At 38.4% G+C, this 21,994-nt stretch overlaps 1 protein-coding gene across 4 annotated transcripts in view; it reads left to right on the top strand.

Moving 5' to 3' along the window:
- The first annotated feature begins 4,399 nt into the window (after positions 1-4,399).
- ypel1 (yippee-like 1) overlaps positions 4,400-21,994 on the top strand; it is a 37,830-nt gene continuing 20,235 nt past the window's right edge. The window contains exons 1-2 of one of the 4 annotated variants that reach the window (XM_007547358.2): positions 4,400-4,942; positions 14,752-15,036. In XM_007547358.2, the coding sequence (XP_007547420.1) occupies positions 14,920-15,036 (117 nt within the window). In that variant the 5' untranslated portion in view covers positions 4,400-4,942; positions 14,752-14,919. Of the gene's footprint in view, positions 4,943-5,456; positions 5,645-8,169; positions 8,538-14,751; positions 15,037-21,994 lie in introns of those variants that run through there. The other 3 variants (XM_016669132.1, XM_016669133.1, XM_007547357.2) reach the window with 3 other exon arrangements.

The raw sequence follows: 21,994 nt of genomic DNA on the forward strand, positions 1-21,994 counted from the left end.
TTGGTGGGTTTTATTTCGCTGTCGTGTGAAGGATTTGACTTGAACGAAGCATTTGCTATTATTACAGACTGACTGCTACTTTGGGGGAAAAAAATTTTTGGGGGGGATGGGGATGTCTTTTGCAACTCTGCCATGACATTTCAATAGACGTTCATTAAAAATAATATACCTTCAGTAGTGTGTCCAAGTCTTCATTCATTGTAAGTTGGCTTGGAAATATTTTTGCTGTGTGAAGGAGTGACCCGCATGCGCAGAAGAACGTTGACGTCACACCAGCGCGCTGTTTACGGAAGTAATAATGGTTGCCGCCGTCTAGGGATAGATTTTGCTATAAGACGACGAAGGAAACGTGTGACTGGTTTGCGACCCCAAAGCGACCGTCATTCGCAAATGAAAAACGTTGACGTCATAGCAAGACGATGGAAGCTAACAAAAAGCACAACTATTAGCAACGGTATTTGGGGACCACTGACTGTAAATAAGTCTGTCTGTGGAGGGATTGTGATGCAATGCGCTTTACTGATGCAGACTTCATGAGTTCATTAATATTTTTAGTCACTGTTTACGTCCGTTTTTACCGCTTCTGACTTCTTCAGGTGCAGAATTATGATGCATAATTATGACGTCAATTACATAAAAGTAGGAATGCCATGACCATTCCTGGCATGATCATGGCATTTATTTGCTTTATTTTTATTAGCTTCACCTTGTTATGATTTTATGATGACACTGTTGGCACCCATTGCTCAACAACTTTGAAATCGATCCATAGACTGCGGCCCTTACTTCCGTAAACAATGCGCTACTTTGTGACGTCAACATTCTTCTTCTGCGCATGCGGCTCACTTTGGGGACGTAAACTGTTCACACAGAAGTTTTCTTGCGGTCGCATTTAATTAGCATAATTGCTTGAACTTTATCAACATGTTTCGTGTTTTGGAATTAATCAAAACACGATTCTATAATGTGACTTAAGCATTTCCATTGCAAATTCACAGCTCTGCATCAGTCCAAACGTTCGGTGTTACTCCCAGTTAGCACTGATTAATTGGGAACAGCTGTATACTTTGACTAAACGGGTTTGTAGGACATTTTGACTGAAAAAATTACCTTCAGCTACTCACAGCGCCGAGAAAGGACTAAAACGACATTTTTTAAGAAATAAAATACGAGATGTTTCACTTTTAAGCGGACGTGGCAGGAAGTCAGAAGTCCCATCTGGTCTGGCAATGCAAATGGCGTGAAAGTGTGGAAAAATTCAAGAATTTAGAAGACTGGTGCTGGAACCATCAAGGAAGACGCTGCTAACCTTCGAGACCTACTGCCAAGAAAAAAAATGAAGGTAAAATTTTAACTGATGTTCAAAACTTACACAATTGAAGTATGAAAATGTTAGGTTCAACACGAATTCATCCAGGTTTTTTTTACTTTAATTTATTTGTAAAAGGAACAACAAAAAATCCAAAGCCTTTTACTAAAATTAAAGGTTGGCCACGGCTATTATGTTGTTCAAAAAGACAAAGATTGAAATAAAAAATTCAGGAAAAGATGAAAAATTTAGGATATGGTTTGCCTTTATTAAAAAACAATCTGGCAAACCAGACCTTTTCTCTGGTTTTTAATCTTAAATTATTTAAATATGACCTCTTTGCTTATTTCATAAGAATTCATGTTTATTTTAGTAGGTAAAAATCAAGAATTTCTACAATTATAATTTGAAAGAAAAATACAAAAATTTTGGACATTTTAATCCCCAAGCCAAAAAGTTGACACTGCTGGTTTAATTTGATTCAATTTATAGTTTTAACTTACTTCCATATGCACAGTTATTTCTATTTTATTTTTGTCTATTTTACATTTGGTCATATTTAAATTGCTTACAATATTACAATCATACACAGATTGCGTATGAATATAAATTAGGCTAATTTTGTTAAATATCCCCTTTAAAATCATGGTTCTGTGCGTTTAAAATACGTTCCGACTTAACTTAGTTATTTATTACCATTTTAAACGGACATTTTTACGTACATAAATCGGTTTCGGAAAATGAACCATAATAACCTCGTAGAGGAGCCTGCGTTTGCTTTGAATGCACCGGATTATGTAATCTGCAGAGTGATATTAACCTGACAAACTCTGGGGGTCGCTGTAGTACAAGTTAAAATCTCTCTGCAGTCTTATTCTGCAACGCCAGAGCTATTACATAAGATTTGATTCATAAATTCAACATTTATGTTTGTGGGTCACGGCGGGAAGACATGTTTTTTTCATTTCTCAAATTTGCAAAATAAGTTCACAATCTTATAGAAATTTGACATTTATGACAATTACTCTGATTTATAACGAGTGAAAATGTTTATACTCAACAACTAACGATAAAACCCGAAAATTTAAGTGTTATTAATAAGCTGTAATTAGCTTTAAAAATAAAGAATACGAGAACAATTAAGCTAAATCTTAAGAGAAAACAAACCAGTCAAATATATTGATTAGCCACGAGTTTGTTTACTTGCTCTGGTTCCACCACGTGCCTGCAATGCGGCCACGCATGCGCCATAAACAGCTATATTTACATTTGGCATGCGTCACAGGTGGCGGCGCGCACTGCCAAAAACAAACAAGCGGACGCGCGCAAATTACAGCCTTCCCTCGCGCTGATTGGCTGTATTTAGCTTTCCCCGCCCTCTTTGGCAGCTGATTGGTCGCGCGGACGTTCTGCCTCGTTCTCATTGGACGCTATTTGTGGTTTCGGCTGTGTAACTAGGCTACTGTGCTGCTGCTGCCGCCTTCTCGGAACGCGCGCTGCGTCGGAACTAACAGTGTTTTTAAGCGAAAGACGTTGTTTTGGTTGGAAAAGAAGCAGCTAATCGCCGTCCCGGGGGTTGTTTGTAAACGTTTTGAATTTAACAAAGACTGATTGAATTATTAATACTTTATTCATGTATTTTTGCTGTGCTTATGTCTTTAAAAGACACCAAGTTTAGACAGAAGTATGGCACTTACTTAAATATTGAGTTATTTCAAAATACATGTTTAGATTTGGATATATGGAGCAAGGAATTAGCTTAATTAATCTTTATTTATCATCTTACAGTTTGAAATGTTGGCAGTTGTTTTGATTTTCCAACACTTATTAACCATTTTCTGTACAAATACTTCATAGATGGTGAATTCCACATTAATTTTAGATCTAGTGTGATCTTTACCATTTCAAGAGGGTTTTAATGTGAGATATCTCAATTTACTTCTCACCACAAATTATTGACTGCATTTGCATGACTGTGTAAAACCAAATCATTACCAGAAGACCTTCTTAGTAAGGATGTCATTCTAATAATCACCATAAAAACTCCAACAAAACCCGTTTTCACCATATTGCTGGTGACAGATTAATCAGCTAACTTTATTTCTGTCTAACTGAAATCCCTCTTGATCTAATTAACCAACTGCTATAAAAAAGCAGCAAATGTGCTTCAATTTGTTTTCTTCTTTTAGCAATAATTACCTCCAGAGAAAAGCCATAAAAATGAAAGTTTTCCAGTATCTTTGAGAACTTAAAGGTGAGGTGTTTAATTTAATTCAATTAAAAAATATACTTTATTGATCCCAAAGGGAAACTAAATTTAGTTGCAGTGACGAAGACTTCTGGACATGTCTACTAACCACCTGGACTAGTTTTGTCTAAGTGATTGGTAGACATGTTTGTACATCTGCAAAAAAATAATTAGGTAAAAACAAAAAAGTCACTTGTCAAAAAATTACTCAGGCTATCACTTTAGTATGGCAATATTATCATTTTTTTGAATACGAATGTTTTAGTCTACAGTATGCCACTGAAACGTAAGACGCACAAAATCTGTTAGCACTTATGGGATTCCGTACAGGAGCACTAAACTGTCAGAACTTGGAGATACATTCAGGATCTTGTTGTAATGGGAAACTTTCTTGTTTTAAAAAGGAGATGCAAAACTTGCTACGGTGACTGAGTTTCTCATCTAAGAAGATGAGTTTTGTCAAGAAAACGAGATTTTTGTTATGAACGTTGTTATAACAGTTTCTCATTTATAAAAAGATTTCTTGTTATAAGATGAAAATCTTGTTTCATTATGACAACAAAATTTCTTGTTTTAGCAAAATATAAAATGTGCTGCTCTGTCTGATTGTGACATATCATGTCATCTGTTTCTTCTAGACGACATCTAAACCTGCGGTTTTTGTTTTATTGCTACAATCTTTCTCATTTAAAAGAACATATTTCAGTTTTAATAAGATATAAATCTTGTTTTAACAAAGTTTTCTCTTTAGCTTTTTGTTTTCCAGTTCAGTGCTTCCGTAGTTCTGTACTTTTTTTGTTGTATTTTTAGCTTATTTGCGATTCTTGTCACCCACATCTCCCGCAGCTCTTGAACGCAGCATCAGTTGATGAAATAAAACGCAGCTTTTTCTGCACTTTTCAGACAAGTTTCACTCCGCAGTCCTCTCGCTCTCTGCCTCCCCACCCAGACCAGAGACTCTGACCGGATAGTTGGATTCATGGCTGCGCATCTGTTCACGTTTTGACCAAAACGCGCCGCTCTGCACAGATTATCGGGATTTTCGCTATAAATAAGGCCTCAGACGGAACCACTCGGCCTGCCGTCATTTATTTCTGCAGCTGAAGTATCCAGAGGAGATTTTAAAAACAAAAACAACATGATCCCGCTCTGACGGATGGGTCTCCACTCTTCAGCCGGGACAGAAGATTCCCGCAGATTTCCACGGATCGCCCTTCAGGACGGGACGCGCGGATGTTTGAGGAGACTTTTATTTTTTGTTTTTGTTTTTTGAACTGATCCGATCTGGATTTATGGAACCGTGAAGAGCCGAGAAACGCTCGTCCTCCGCCGGGTTGTTTTGGTCTGAGGAGAGGAGAGGGAGGAAAGGCGAAGCGGCTTTTGGGGTAAGTGCAAAACGCAGGGTGACCTACTGGAGGACGCGGCGTTATTTGCAACAAATTCGCTTTTAAATGTGACTTTTACAGCTTTAGCGTAGCATTAACGTAGGAATGCGCTGAAATATTCACAAGGTTGCTACATTTGTGCGCTACTTTATGCTTACTGCACGATTAAATGCGTGAAACTCTTCATATTTTTTGCTAATTTACAACCAAAAAGTGTGAAAGAACAGTTTCTATCCTTTGTTGTATGTCATTTTGAACCTTGACCAGCATGTATGATGATGTTACAGCATCGCTTTCTTTCCAAGAGCCACGTTTTGTAATTTGAGATTGGAGTTGCGTTCAAGTGCGCGGCTCATTTCAGGAGATTGCGTCCTGCAGACGCGGATCTCGGGTTTTTGGTGTGTGTTTTTTGTGTGTTTTCATGGGGGGTGGGGTACGTGGGGGGATTATAAAGTCACGTGCACACGGCGACAAAAACACAGATTTCATAACGCACGCGCGCACAGCGGCGTGCAGCTGCAGCAAATGTTGCGTTTACGTGCATCCATCCTCCGATAGTACAACGTTTACCTATTGAGATACAAGATAGTACAAGTAAAAATAAAGAAATATGGGAATTAATCGATAAATAAATAAATGAATAGCAGCAGTTGAATTGTTGTTTTGGCTGACGCGCGTCCTCGACGTCATCCGCAGGACGAGGTAGGTCTGCTGTCACATTCATGCATTCATTCATTTAAGGATTTATTTATTTATTTATGTTGATTTCTGAATATTTTACGTATTTTCAAACTGGCACGGCAGAATGACGCCGATCAGCTGTAAACAACCAAGAGGTTGCAATAAAAAAAACGATATGTTGCTTTTTGATAATTTTTCATTTTTAATTGTTTTAATTTATTCTTGAATCTGTCTCCTGATTAACTCGTAACATCATCAAATTTAACAAGAATGAACAATATCTGATTTTTTAAAAAACAAAAAAAACAAAACAAATTAAGTAAAAATTAACCAGAGTAATTGTATTTCCAGATGTTTTTTAACCAAAAGAATCAGGAATCAAACCCATATTCATGTTTTCACCGTGCTGTAAAATGATGGGGAACTTCTTGTATTTATTTACACATCCTGGTATCTGCACGCTGCCGCCTACTGCTGGTGGCGCGTTCACGCCGCATGGGAAATAATTTCCACTGCAATAACGACACCATTTCAGTTATTTATATATTTATATTTTTCCCTTTGTGCTCAGTCAGTGGAAGGATGTGGAGATTTGCCAGTGAGGTTTTTAAAATCTGTTTTTGTGGATGTGTTAGATATGTCTGTTTATATTTACTGCGTCTGCCAAAAGTTAAACTGTTTCACATTTTGTCCTCCTACATCATAATCTAATGTAATTAATTAAATTTTACTTCAACTTGTTGGTATATTGCCATTTTTAAAAGGTTTTGTATTCCTGTACTCTTGAAGCAAAGTCCTGTCCTGTTAATTGTTTAATTAATTTGTAATTTAAGTCCAACATAAACGCAGCTGTTCTGCAAAGACCATATTTTACAGATTTGAGGATGTGAGGAAAGATGGTAGTGGCAGCATCATGCTACAGGATGATTTTTAACTAACATTGTCTCTTTAACTCATAATTAGGACTAAAACTCAAATTTTGACTAAACTCACAAGTGACTTTTATTGTTGCTATAATGAGTGACATTAGTAATAATAACTCACAATTATTACTTTTATTCTCATTTATGACAAAAACTCACAATTAGGACTTTTATTCTTGAAATTTTGTCTTTTGATCTCAATTACTTTAAAACTTATCATTATGACTTCCTGTTTGGCTTTTATTTTTTCTTTAATAGCAGAAATGGGCTTCCATAGAATACAAAGGTCATACTTTTCAGGTTTTTATCTCTTTAAAAATAGTGAAAACCATTTATAGATGTCATTCCACTGCACAATTATTCAGTACTGTTTTATCTTTCTAAAAAAAACTCATTGAGGTTTGTTGTTTAAGTTAAAAAAAAAGTTTAAGTTTTAAAGTTCACTTTGTTGCAACCTTAAGCAACTTTGAAGAAGAAAAAAAATTGGCATTGGCCAAAATTAAAATTGGTTGGTCAAGCTGTTTAAACATCAGTGATCGGCCAGAAATCTGCAATCAGTGCACCCTTATTTTAATAATTGGTTTTGCATAGCACTTCCTTTTATTTTGCTTCTGATCGCAGTTGGAGCCTGTCAGTCTGATAAATTGACAAATTTTCACCCCAAGACAATTCAAGCCGGTCTCACAAAGCAAGAACAAGCAGCCATCTAAAACTTTTCTTACAGAAGAGCTTGAGTACATCATTGGCCATCAGAGGAAGCACAAAACTTCAGGAATGAACCGAATTGTGATCAGCACTAAATGTCCCAGAGCAAATGGTTCCACTTCACAACTCAAAAAATAAGTTTTAAAGTTATTAAAACTAGAATTGAAGAGCTAATATACATGGAATTTTGGAGAAATTTGATAATTCAAGTCACAAACTGCTGAATTTGAGCACAAACAAAACAATGTTAATTACTGAATTTTTATTATTATTTTTTTTTTTAAAAATTACTAAAAAGACCTTTTCCTACAACTTTCCAGCTAGTTAGCTTACTAACCAGCTAAGTTAGCTAGTTTGCTAAGAGTGGGAAAAACATTACATTATTCTATAGATCGGGTTATTTTTGTTGCTCAACTGTTGAGATGTTAACACACTAATTACAGTTATACTGTTATATTAGATACTGCTTTAGGTTAAACGATATTTATTTAGTTGTTGAACCAAACTTCCCTACCTTGAGGACTCTAGCTAGCTATTTTTTTAAATTTATTTTATACATTCATTAAATCAGCTAGACTAGACTGCTTTTAGGTTAAATAATTATTTTTTTCCCCCAATGTGTCTTGGTTTAAGCAGCTCCCTGAAGGAAAATTGTGTTGTTTTCTGTTCATTCTAGTTTGCTGTGTATAACTCTCCGTGTTTCCATAAGCTAGCTTAGTTCTATCTAGTTTACTGTTGTTTATGCTGTAAATACTGGCGGTTTATTAACAAATAATTTTGGTCGAAAATATTTTTACAATACATTTGATCATCACAGTTGCATCAAACCTCCGCGCTTATCAAGAAATCAGTATTGATTCTTTAAAAACTAACTTTAAGAACCGTTTTTTTTTGTTTTGTTTTTTTAAGTTTCAAATCGGTTATCTTCTATCCTACGGGTCCGTGAAGGCAACGCGGCCGCCCATTGGTCGATTCGGCCGTCAATTCGAACGCGCTTCTCCTCCCACGTGGTGACGTCCCCCTCTCCAAAGTAACCAGGCCAGTCCATTACGCACACAAAAGGCACAACAAAAGCCCGTGTTGGGAAAATGAGATCCGTCAGCACCTTGTGGACGCAACAATAAGTTCCCACCTGGCAGCATCACACGTGGACCGGAATCTGGGACGGAGACAATCACCGGTTTACCCCCAAAAAGAAAAAAGAAAAAACATCAACATTAGCATAAAATAACAACAACAACATCCATCTGGCTGCAGTTTCCCCCACCGAGATCTTGACTCAGGTGGTGAGTAGATCCAACAATGTTTTCATTATGAATCTGTGAGGAAAGGTTCGGTTCTGGTGCCGCGTTGGGTTCACTGTCAGAACAAAAAAAAAAAGAAGAAGAAGAAGAGGCAAAACAACGAAAGCAGCTGAGCCACACTGTTGCGCTTCGTCGAGCTCTTTTGTGGTGATAAACACGTTTGGAGGCGGAAAAAACAGGGAATTAAGCAGATTGGAAACGACCGGAATGTTGAGATTAAACCACGTAGATGTGGTGGAAAGGCGCATGCTGTGTTTTTATTTATTTTTCATGTTTAACAGAAGAGGACAGCGAGTCTTTTGTCTGGACACCTCTTCCTGTTCGCGGAGACGCACAGTGCGCCGCTTCTTTGTTTTCATTTAGAATAATCAGCTGATCCTGCTGGGATCCCTCAGTCCTCTCAGCGCTTATCTGTTGGTAAGCTTTAGTTTTTAGTCATTCTGCAAAAGAAAACGCCATATAAAGACAAAACGGACCTGATAAGACGGTGAGGAAGTGGAATCAAACAAAAGATGAGCAGCAAATGACTAGTTTATCACCTTTCAGAAAGCTTATTCGGTCTTTTATTTAATCTGTTTGTTGTAGGAAAACATAGGTTATAATTAAAATAAGCTAAAAAATAAAGAGGATATACTTATTTCATGCGCAAAACCCTGTTGACTTGTCCATATTGTGTATTATTGAATAAAGTGTGCGTCATATCAAGCTGTCATCGGGAAAACAAACGACCTGTTGTTTGCACTGATCGATCATCCAGACACTGGAATTGGCTGATATTTGTTCCGTCTTTCTGATTGGCTAAGAAGTCATATAACGTTTGGCCTGTAAATGCATCAGAAAGTAGGATGATGAACTGATTTTATGAGCTTTTTTTTCTAGATAAAAATGAATTAAATGCTTGTGATGCAACGTTGTGTGAAAACAGAAATGTTCTAATTTTTTTAATGTTCTATGAACTCCTGTTAAAGATATTTAAATTATTTATTGTCATTAGGACAAAAGAAATCTGTGAAAAACTGAATCCATGTTGGCGAAAGTCGGGAAAAGGCCAGAAAACGTCTGATCGGTTCATCTCTGCTCCAAACGTTTGTGGTTTGCTTTGATCAGACGGTAAACTTTTCAAAACCTTGAAACTGAAAACGGACCCGAGTCCAGTTAGAAACTAAAGTAACCCAATAGGAGAGAGAACAAAGATCAGCCAGTCAGGCTGCGGTGAAGTCAGGGAGGAAATTAAAACAGGCTGCCGTTGTTTGTGTTTGGTGACGCACCGATCAATCAGCCACACATTGGAATCGGACGAGTTTTTTTTTCACCAGCAATCAAATGAATAAAAATCAGATTTTTTTCCCCTCTTGTTCGTTAAATGCATCAAAACAAAGAACTTTCATAAGTTTTAGTCTATAAGTGCATAAACCATTTTTTTTATTGCAGCTAAAACAAATCCAAACAAAAACAAGTTTGCATTCACTTTGATGCACAAAGAGGGACAGAGCTATTTGTTTATTTCTGTTGGATTGAAAATTATTCCCTATATGGAAGAGTCCTTAAAAACCTGTTTTATCATCTAAATCCTGAAATCTGTGTCAGATCAGAGCATCATTAGCGTGTCGTGAATGCTAAGGGTAGTTAGCATAGCAACCGATGACGACAAATGGTTCTCCTGTAACTGTAAGTTGTTTCTTCAACTTTTGCACATTTAGCAGCAAATACATCAGGTTGATTGACAGCGCTAAGACCCGCCTCCTGGCTCTGATTGGTTGGTTTTGGTCAGGATGCATTTCTTCAGCTCAGGGAGGAAATCGATCTTTTCACAGGTTATTTGTCTCATTAAACTGTCGTTACATGGTGACAGTTAAACAAATATATGAAATGTTTTTATAAAAGTTAAATGCTGCAGCTTTAAGGAGGAAACTCTAACTTGGAATCAAAACCATGAAATCGGCAAATGGCAGTCGGTTCATTATTATTATTTAGATTTTGATACAACACAGACCTGGGGTGCATCAACAATCGGACCGACGTCCTTCATTTTGGAGATCGATCTTTCCTTTCTACGCAAAGGTCTGAAAATCTTCCATTTTACTCCCCACCAGGTCACATCTGCATTTCGTAATACTCACCAGGCACAGACTTTTCAGACATAGAAATCACAATCGGCACTTGGGCTTTTTAAAGATCGCTCAGAAAAGTGCAATCGGTTCACCCTTATATGTGACCTTTGATGTTTTTGTTGTAAACGAGGGAAAAGTCTCTGAGTTTTCCAACCTGTAATCGCAGCAACAGGTGGGGGAGGGGCAGAACTGGAGAAAATATTCTTGTACTTTCTCTAGTGCCTCATTAAAAGGACTTTTAACAGCATGAAGTAATTAAAAGCACAACTTTTTAAAAGCGTGGCCTGTTGTCTTCAGTTTGGTGTCTTGGTCTCACTTTTATTCAGGGATCATTTTATTTATAGAAATTTCATGATTCACTTTATTTGTTGTTTCTGTTGTTTGTTTACTTAGTTTGGATATTTAAAATGGCTTCCAGTTCCAGCATTAAATGTCCATTAAACCTTAAAGTTTATCCACCTTTGGTTATGTGTTACTATGCTGTAATTACTGTTCTATTACTTCAAAACAACAATATTAAAGTTTATCGTAATAACTTCTGGGACAATTTATTGTCCAGTAAAATGCATCGTGCCAGGCCTGTGGACGCCTCGTTGGATGTTGGAAGTGTTTGTTGGGGAAGAAGCCAAAACAAAGGCAGGAACACGCTCTGCGGCTGGCATTTAACTGTCTCTGCTGGTATAATTGAATAAATATTTGCGCGTTTGCGTCATGTTGAGGGGAAAACAACCTGCTATTGTTCGCGTGTGCGGTGGACAACCCTTCCTTTCTGCACAAAGCTCATTTAGTGATGTTGATGATGCTGAGGTGTGACATTTATAAAGCTCTCTGTGAGTGTGTGTGTGTGGCTGCCTCTCGCCGTGCACACGTGCACGTGGCAGTGGGTTTAAACTGGGCTAATTCACAGAGGGGATTTGGCCCTTTTCATGCAGGGATTATGCCTGCAGCACCTGTGCAGATTATGCACGGTGTATGTAAATACGGCTCGTCTGGGAGGCCTGCGCTGTGTTTATGTTGTCATCTAAACGCGTGTTTGCAGAGCCGCCATGCTTCACGTCACAACCTGCTTCCTGTTGAGCTGCGGAAGAGACCTTCTTCTTGTTTTTTTTTGTTTTTGTCGTCTGGCTGCTGGTTTCTGTCTCGACGCTGCTCTTCCTGTCGCAGCTCATTTAGAAACTTCCAGAGTCACTGAAGTGCCTTTTAAATACATCGTTATTGTTTTCCTTTCCATTTTGTGCAAACCCTGACATTTACCCACAATATGTGTGAAAGTGAACTCTTAACAACCTTTTACTTTGCAAAAGAGGAACTGGAGATAAGTATGTTTAAAAGTGCAGTATGTAACTTTTATAAAAGATTATTTTTACTAATTTTTCTTAAAACTGTCGCCATGTCATGACAGTTTGTAACGAGACAGATAATCTGTGAAAAGATCCATCTCCTCCAGAAAATATTTGAGTTTCAATCGTCAATTTTTTCACATTTGAAACTCAGAAATTTCTCTTTTTTTTTTTCCTTTCTAGAAAATTTCTGAGATCTCAAAAGCTACTATTGTCTCCTGAATAAATGCACAAAAACAACCAATAGACAGGAGGCGGGTCTTACTGCTGTCAATCAACCTCTTGTACTTGCTGCTAAATGTGCTAATGGTGAAAAAACAACTTCCTGGTTGCACAGAATTCATTGTTTTCATATTTCGCTAAAGTGGCAATGAAAGTATCGCATTGCAGCTGGAGTGCAACAAGATCTCATCATACAAGAAATGTCGTGATTTTAAAACATTTTTAAAATTTCCGAGTTTCAAACATTGAGAATTTTTGTCATTTGATATTCAGAATTTTTTTTTCCTTAGTAATTTTTTAAAAACTTTTCAAACTGAACAATTTCTATTTTTTTTCTCCTAGAAAATTTCTAAGATCTCAAAGTTTATTTTTGGCTGAAAAGTTCTCTCTGTTTATCCAGTGGCCGTAATAAACCATTGGATGATTGAACTTCCTGCTCTGTTTGCGATGCAAATTATTTAACGTTGAAAAAATATTTTCAAATGTCTTTTCTTTGGAAGCTCAGCTCCTGTAACAGATCCGGACCAGCTGCGGTTTCCCTGCACACAGACGGCAATGCTCACAGAAAAGTATTTTCTTTGACAGATGAGCCTTTTAGCAGATGCTGGCTGTAAACCACTGACACATTCAGAGCAATTAATAAAGAGAATTGCATTGACAAGACAAATGAGAGGCTCATAAAAGGCAGCAGACCAGAGTGTAAAAAGGAACAAACCTTTTCGGTATCAGTTAGTGAGGACTGATGCTTTTCTTTACAAGGCATTAATGTCATCTGTGATTTGTGCCGCAGCACAGTAGCAGCAGATTTTCATTTTGTGTGAATATTTGCTGCAGAGACTTTTCTGTCAACAACTGCATGCGTCGACTATTCTGGTCTGTCCTGTTTAAAGCATCATCTGCTGTGCAATTGTTTCTGCAGATCTAAAAATAGAACAAAAGTTCCTTGTTAAAGAAGTTTTTTATATGTTCCTTTTAAAGTAGAGCTGCACATGTGTGCAATTTTGCAGTATTAAAACACTTTAGTTCAAAAAGTAAAACTCATTTATAGCCATCATATATTTGAGTCTGCCACAGTGATTTTTATGGTCATTAAAGCAGCTGTTTGTACTTTTTAGTCAACAGCTGCCAAGTTCTGCTTGAAAATGACATCAGCATCTCCGTACATCTTGTCATCATAGAGAAGCGGGAAGCTAACACCAGCAGATAGCATGACTCAGCAAATCAATGGCACATTTCTCCTAAATTCCTCCAAAAGTATTCTGTCAGCCGGAACCTTTTGTATTCACACGTTTCTGGTACCTCAGTAAATCTGACGCACAAGCTACATCCCCAAAACAACAAAACTGCTTCTTTTCACCCATTTGAGGTTAATTTCTGCTTCTAAAACGATCTGATGGACGTTGGAAAAGACTATTGTTGTGTTCAAGTTGTGCTGAAAGAAGTTGGCTTATCAGCAAAACTATTCAAGCCTATATTAGCATCTCAACGCGAAACATGTAGCAGCAGCACAGGCGCTAATGCTACTGTTAGCATCCACTTTTCTAAAGAAGCTCCATGACTGATCAGAAGTTCCTGAAACACTGGAAAACTGAACTGTGCACCAATTAGATGGTTGAATAATCTAAATAACAGATTTAAAACAACTTCATGTGTTTGTTTATTCAATAATTTAGCAACAAAAACAGTTTTTGAATTGAAAATGTTGCGTGTTTATCCATATACATTTTTCGGTTAAATTGTGATTGACTAATTAAATGCAGATCCTAAAATTTAAAAAAATTATTGACCCCACCACAAATTAATACACTTTGACTCAACTACCTCCTTTTTTTGAAGGACAATTTTGTTTACAGAGATTTCATAATTCATTTTATTTGTTGTTTCTATTGTTTTGTTTATTTATTTTGGATATTTAAAATGTCTTCCAGCTCCAGTGTTAAATATTCATTAGTATTTAAAGTTTATTGATCTTTAAGAATGTCTTCTCGTATTATTGCCATTGTATTACTAGAAAATTGTCTCAAAATAACAATATTATCGTTTATCGCAATAACTTCTGGGACAGTTTATCCTCCAGTAACATTTGTTGTTGTTAAAGTCTATTATTGTTACATTTCAAATGATTCCCAGTCGACTGTTTAACCTCTGATGGATTAATGTCAACATTTGATGCATCATCACTTTTATTCTTATCCTCTGAAGCAACCATCTCAAAACTTTTGTCCTGCAGCTATTCATCCGTCCATTGGGACAAAACACTCACAAATTGCAAATAAGTGAGTTTGCAACCAAGTGAATCACATTACGAGACGTTCTGATTGTTGGAATATTTCGTTACTTCGCCACACATTCGTTGTGCACAACCCACGATTGTAATCATGTAATAGACGATTGTAATCAAATGATTGCTCCAGCTAATGAGCCGAGTTCGTACTGGAAATATAATCAGGATCATGTTTGCTAAAAATAGCCGATGCAGACCGTGCCGCTAACCGCTTCACCTCTGTGGTTTCTCCTCCGCAGGCTCGATTTTCTCCTGTGGTGTCTGTGTGGAGCGTCCCACACACCCACTCCACAACAACGACGGCTTTTGCTTGCATCTTCCAGTGTTTCTTCTGTCAGCAAGTCCAGCAGAGCTGCAACTCTTCCAGTGCCAGCCCTGACACCAGCGAGGAGCCCTGCCCCACTGACATGGTGAAGATGACCAAGTCGAAGACCTTCCAGGCCTACCTGCCATCCTGCCACCGCACATACAGCTGCATCCACTGCCGAGCGCACCTGGCCAACCACGACGAGCTCATCTCAAAGGTAACCCTGCTCTCTTCATTTGCAGCCCACTTAGAGGTGACCTGCTGCGCGAACTGATCTCTCCCTGATTTAAAACGACCTCAGAACTACAATGTTGTGGGATAGTTTGCGTAAAAGAGCTGTCCCACTAGTGAATTAATTTTACAGATACGAAGCACCCAAATGCAGTCTATGAAACCATCTTTGAGGTTTGACTACTAACAGGGAGAGATCAGATCAGATACAACGTTTATCATTTTGTTGCATAAAATCATTCCTACATAGTGAGATCTGCCTGTTCTGAGCTGCTTTAGGGCCTCCTGTCACTTTTTGAAATGGTTCAATTTACAGACCCCAAAAAACAACAACCTTTTGCCCAAAAATGACTGGGTGGGTTTTTTAAGTGCTTTTGTTATTTTTAGAGGTAAAACGTGTAAAAAGGTAAATTTTTCACATCTGACACTCTGTTTGATTGGAGATCAAAGTTGCAACATTTGTTACATTTTCAGCTGATTAAGGAAGTGAGCCCAACTTCCTTCTTCATGAAATGTAAACAAAAATGGATTAAGCTGTTGTAGGATTTCTCTTTTTTCTTTGATAAAATTTCAATTTCCCCCCCCTAGAATTAGACTAGGGGGGAAATGTGGTAAATGCAACCACATTTGTTTGGTTGCATTTACCCAGAATGCATTGCGCTGCAGTGCGTCTCCTGCTTTTGGAGCGGTCTCTGGTCCGCCTGGCGTTCACATATGGATTCAAATCGCACCAGTGTTCACTAAGTTTGTAGGTGATTGTGAATCCAAACCTCTCCGAATGAATTCTAGACAACAAACCAGTTTGACTAAAGTGGACTAAACAGAGCTGGTGTGAATGCATCCTGAAACAGCAGGTCTTCCACTGCTCTGTCAACGTTTACACTGACGGAAAATAGCTTGAGGGGATTTGCAGCTGTCTGCCGCTTCTCACCACAGACGCATTTGGTGCCACCGGGTCGCTCAGCTGGAGAATAACAACAATACATCCATGTGACACTCTTCAAATACTCGTCAACTGTTTGTGGTGGCACTTCACTTCGGGCTAAAAATAACAGCAGAAAGTGTGATGTAGCAGATTTAGGAGATGTAGGTTACTGTGACACAACTAAGCTGTTTTTATCTGTGCTGAAATTTAAAACGTGGTGATGTGAGGAGCGATGAATGAACCTGAGCGAGTCGAGTCCAGCTGGGAGTCGACAAACTGCTGAGGGCCGTAGCTTCACAGCGTCTCAGGCCCTGTCACTGTCTTCATACTGAAGCTCTCATTTATTTTCTGTTTTACGAACCATATTCAACTTTTTCCTTCTGAGTTTGTTCCCCACAATAATCCAGTTTTAGTCACTTATGTATATGGAAGTGATTTGGATATGTATCAGATTGTTTTCAGAGCGTCTGCTGTCTGAACAATCATGTGAAATTTTATCCGACTTTTAGCTGAGACAATTCTGCACCACACTGCAAAAACACAAAATATCCTCGTGCACTTGAAATAAGACCAAACTAACTTACAAGTAACTTTTCAGCAGGTATATAAGTTTCAATAATTTATTGATATTGACTTAGAAAGTATTTATTCCATTGCCAGATTATTTCACTTCAGTGAAAAATGTCTTGTTTTAAATGAAACCATCTGCAAGTGGAATAAATACTTTTCTTTTTATCAATATCAAGGAATTATTGACTTAAATCAAGCTCCTGTATCTTGTTGAAAAGTTACTCTAAATTAGTTTGGTCTTATTTCAAGTATATTAAGATATTTGCACTAGAAACTAGACTAAAAATACTTGGTAAGATTTTGTTTTTTGCAGTGCAGAAGAAGCCAGACTGACGATATTTCCAAGAATTGGTGTCCACAACTAAAATAGCTAAAATCCACAAATATCTGATACCCCACTAAACACACACATAACTTCCTATTCTGCTAGTTTAAACATTAAAGTTTGTGTTAATATGCTCCAAATCCGCACAGCCAGAACCATCAGCAGAAGCCAACATGTACAGTCTTTAGACTAACCGATTGTTTGGGTACCAAAAAGCTTTATTTACAGAATTAGAGCCACCTGGAGCTAAAACTGCCACTACAGCAGGTTTGGGTTTAACATACTGATAAACAAAAGTATATATTTTTTATGTTGAGTGAAAAAAATATTTTTTTTTGTACAGTTTTGGCTTAATTACTGCTTGTTCTTTCAGTAAATTCCAGTAAACAATTAATAGATCACTAAATTGGTTGATTATTTAAATAATCGATTAATCGTCATTAATTGAATTAATTGTGAATAATTCAATTAATCGTTTCAGCCCTTCCCTAGTTAGACCCGTACAAGTCCTGGATGTGGGGAATTTCAGCCCGAACGTTTCTCTCTGGCTTTAGTGATTAATCAATTACTAAATTAGTTGCCAATTGATTCAATTAATCACGAATTGTTTCAGCCCTAATTGTCACCATTTAAAGGTTTCTGCAGGCCTTTTATGAAACATTACTCCTGAGAAGAAAATAAACCCCCAAATAGCCAATTAATTTCCAATCCCAATCGTTAATGGCTCCCTCTGTATTGGTGATCAGTTCTCGCTAAGAGGAAAAACAAATTGAACATTCAGGTCACACATGGCAGCAGGACGCTGAAGATTCAGAGCGTTGGCCCGTCAGGCCCAGTCATCAATCAGCCTGCGGAGAACCACAAATGTTGTTGCGTCTTTGAATTTCCTTTGCTGTGTCCCGGTTTATTAAAGACGTTTGAATTATTGAATTTCCCACTGGCCAAACAATGATGGTCTCTCACTGACGTTTGGAGCCACAAACCCAAAAAGGCTTTAGTCGATGTTGATGGTAGAATCGGCAGCTGGGGAGAGAAAGTGAGTAAAGTTTCTAGGTGATCAGATTAAAGCGGAGCTGCAGCACTGACCTTTGTGTTATTATAGGAACCTGGCAGCATGCCACCCCCAGTGCTGCTCTCTCACCACGCTCTAAGCTGATTATTCAAATGACAATGATGATCAACCTGCGCGCTCGCCGTCTCCGTGTCAGAGTCCATTTCCCTGCTGTAACTCAGAGACGTTGTTGGTGCTGGCAGGTGAATGGATCCAAAACCCAACAGTGTCTCACCTTTCAGCAGGATCAGAGGTCTAATCTCTCCAAGTTTAGAACCCATTGATGTTGTTTTAGGGCATTTTTACACCTGATGGTCTGGTCGACTCGAAACGGCTCATTTTCCAGAAAAATGAGCCGTTTGCAGATCTGCAAACGGCTCATTTGGAGATCCTGCTGCTAGATAAGACAAGGTTGTATAATCAGATATACAACCTTGTCTTTTCTAGCAGCCATTGTACAGCAGTAAAACCAGCTGATGTGCTGGAGCTCCTTTGGGGATTCTAGGTAACAAGCGGAACTCTTGTGGGTTGCTAGGTAACGAGCAGAACTCTGGTGGGTTGCTAGGTAACGAGCAGAACTCTGGTGGGTTGCTAGGTAACGAGCAGAACTCTGGTGGGTTGCTAGGTAACAAGCAGAACTCTGGTGGGTTGCTAGGTAACGAGCCGAACTCTGGTGGGTTGCTAGGTAACGAGCAGAACTCTGGTGGGTTGCTAGGTAACGAGCAGAACTCTGGTGGGGTTGCTAAGTACCTGCTGATTTGCACGTTACATTCCTGAGGTTTTTGAAACGGCTCATTTTCTAGATGCCACAAAAACCTCTGTGTTTTTTAAGCGTTGGGCTGTTTTTAAGAGAACAAGAGACCCAAATGGCAGTATGGAAAAAAATGTTCATAACATTTCCCCGTTATGGGTGTTTTCACAGCTGATATTCTGGCAGACTCACTAAATAGCTATATTTATTGCATTTTCAGCTGGTGCAGTTCGCTTTCTTAGTGCTGTTTAAAGGGCGCTTTGGCCGTTTTGTTTATTGCTGCCATAGTTACGCATTCATAAGTCTGTATCTGCGGTCAAACATGGTTACTTCTATAAGGTTCGTTTGTTGTCTATAAGATGTTTGGTATGATTTATGCGAGTTGAGCTAAAATACATAGTCTGTAATAACAGTAAACCTGAAGCAGACTGAAAAAGGCAGACTGAACGCATAACAACGCAGAGAGCAGCTCAGAGACACCCTGTAACACCTGCCACTGCTTTACCTGGCGAAAACAGTAACGTCTAAGTAACTGTTACACTTTGAATGAAGCTGAATAATAATTGTGTAAATTGGAATTCCGAAAATAAATTAGCTTAAGGAAACATGGCAATTTTGAAAAAAATTTGGCATGTTTTGAACTAGAAATGATGGTTTTTCAGCTGTATCGAAATGTGATCAACAGCCAGATGTTACTACTGGCGGAAAAGACGAAGAAGACAAACAGGAAGTGGTTGTAGGATGATGGCGCTGCATGTTTTTTTTTTGTTTTTTTTTTTAATGACTTGGCGTATGAACAAACTTATTATCTCGTGACTTTAATTGTTTTTCTTATTTAATGGAAATTCCACAATTGCGAAATTGCGGGGAGGTTTCGAAATTAGCAGAATATTAACAAAGTTCTGCATACATTTGTAATGGAAATGCAACTACTGTTCACTTTTTGCTCTATGTTCAATTATTGCATGTTCACACATTCACTCCTCAAACAAACCGGATTTTCTACACAAACTAGAGTTTGATTGTTTGTAACCTTTACTGAACCAGAAAAATAATCTCACTGAGTTAAAAAATCTAATTTTAAAGGGACTAAACAAGGCTGGTGTGAATGCACCAGCCTTGTTTGCACCCTTAATCTCTAAAGTCTGTTGTTTATCATAAATGTGATGTGTGTTTGGCCCAAAGCAAGAGACCGTCCGTGTTTATCAATACCTCAATTAACCTGTCCAGGTCGGATGTACGCGGATTTATCGTTGCTCTAAAAGCCGAGGCAGGGCTGCAGCAGTGTGTTTTATGCAGGGACAGTTTTATAGGATCCCCTGAGGGTAAATTAAATTGTTGCTGCAGCAAATCTCAGCTAAATTATGTAGCTGGACTTAGCAGTTAAAGTCTGGGCTTCAAAATGGAAAAAAGCCAATTCTGATGTATGAATTGTTGTTTAAATCAAGAACATGCAAAGAATTATTTTGTTTAGTTTCCTCTTCATGTCATCTGCCAAAGCAAGTTTAGCTGTTTGAGATTCTACAGAAAAAAATGCCACGTGTTTTTTTGTTTATTTTTTTAATCGTACTCAGTTGCACATTCCTCGGATCGCAGTGTGCTACAACTGCACAGTGTTGTAATTTTGCCCTTATGCAGTATTTCATGCTCAGTTTTGTTTTCTATATACTTGTTTAAAGAAAACGTGTGTGTGTGTGTATATAGACACTTTTGTGAACCTGAACTATAAGACGTGTTTGTTGTGTCTTTCCAGTTTCTTAAAGTAGCGCCACGTTGTTTGTTGTGGTTCATCACCTTAGCAGGAATGCTAGGAAACCAGTAGCACCAGTTGCACTGGTGTGGTCAAAACTAGTAAATAAACTGGACTGGAATGCTGCCTAGACGGCAAAGTGGTCTCTTCTGGGATTATGGCTAAAAGTAACGTACATTTAGGAAATCAAAGTTAATTCTGGAATAAATGTTTATTCTGTTAATCACATGTGGTTTTAAGGGGCTTATTGGATTTGGTGATTTATCGTCTCCATAGGAAAATTCAGGAGTTACTTTAACTCCTGAAGTTGTTTACAAATTTTAAAAATAAAAATCATCAAGCAAAACTGCAACAACATCAGTTGTTTATATTAAAATCTTAGTTTTGAAAATTAATCTTACTCTTTTTTTTAATCTTGTGATGAACAGCAAAAAGATGAGCAACGTCTTTATTTGCTTAACAATAGTTTTAATGCATCATGGTTTACTAAACTGGCATGGAATAATTTTTTTTTTAGTTTATTTACTCCATAAAAGGCATTTTCATGATGTATTTTCTTTTAACTGTTTCTTAAACTTGAAGTTGTTTCTGCTATTTTAAGTGTGGAGAGTTTTGGCGACCAGCAGTCAGGTTATATCCGTTTTAAACATTTTAAATTTAAAATAAGATTCTTGCTTTGTTTTAGTTTAATTTTTGGTTTCCTTTTAATCAGAAATATTTGACTTTTGGCCAGATAACTAATCTAAAATAACAATAATCAACTGAACAGTTTTGTAAAATGCAGCTGTATTTTAAACTTCATTCGAAGCTGAAACAGTTTAAGTTTTGGGATTTTTTTTAATTTTTTTTTAACCACAGTACATTGTCAGTTGAATTTGTAGGCATTTCTGTCTGTTTTCACCCAATTTCATTCCTATTGTTATAGGATTATATACTCAGTTTTCTGTAAAATCACCTCAGCTTGCAGAGTGAGCACAACTGACATGGAGTCTTGACTGAAGTTCAGGCTGGAAGACTCTTTTGACGCACCTGGCCCTGCTATCAGTGCCTCCCTCTCCGCACCCGGACCTATCAACGCAGGTCCAAGCCTCACTCCAGCCAATCATCGTGCAGGCTCCGGTTCAAAAGGACCTTCACTCCAAGCCTCCTCCGCTTACCAGCCCCGATCAACCGCTTTTTTGCCTCGATCGTCCTGGAACGCATTTCTTCATGTCCGACTCCGACTTCGTTCCCGGCTCTCCAGCTACCTCCCTGCAAGACCCCGTCCCTCCGTCCTTCCCCCCCGCGCGCCGTAGCGCTCGCCTGGCTACCCGCCCGGATCCCACGTCTCCTGCTTCAGCCCTCAGGTCGAGAGGGGTCACACCCACCCCGGGCCTCCGGTTCTCCCAGATCGCTTCTCTCGCCGCCCTTCTGCCTACCAGGGACTCCTCTCCCCACCCTTTCACTCGTTCCCCATCGCCACCCCCGACCAGCAGGAAGCGAACCTGCAAGTCCGCCGATCCACCGGCCAAACGTCGCAGAGGACGCCCAGCCTCCTCCCCAGCGCGCCCAAGGCCCTTCTCCTCGCCCGAC

The sequence above is a fragment of the Poecilia formosa genome, unplaced genomic scaffold (assembly GCF_000485575.1).
Source record: "Poecilia formosa unplaced genomic scaffold, Poecilia_formosa-5.1.2 Scaffold20, whole genome shotgun sequence".
NCBI classification, from domain to species: Eukaryota; Metazoa; Chordata; class Actinopteri; order Cyprinodontiformes; family Poeciliidae; genus Poecilia; species Poecilia formosa.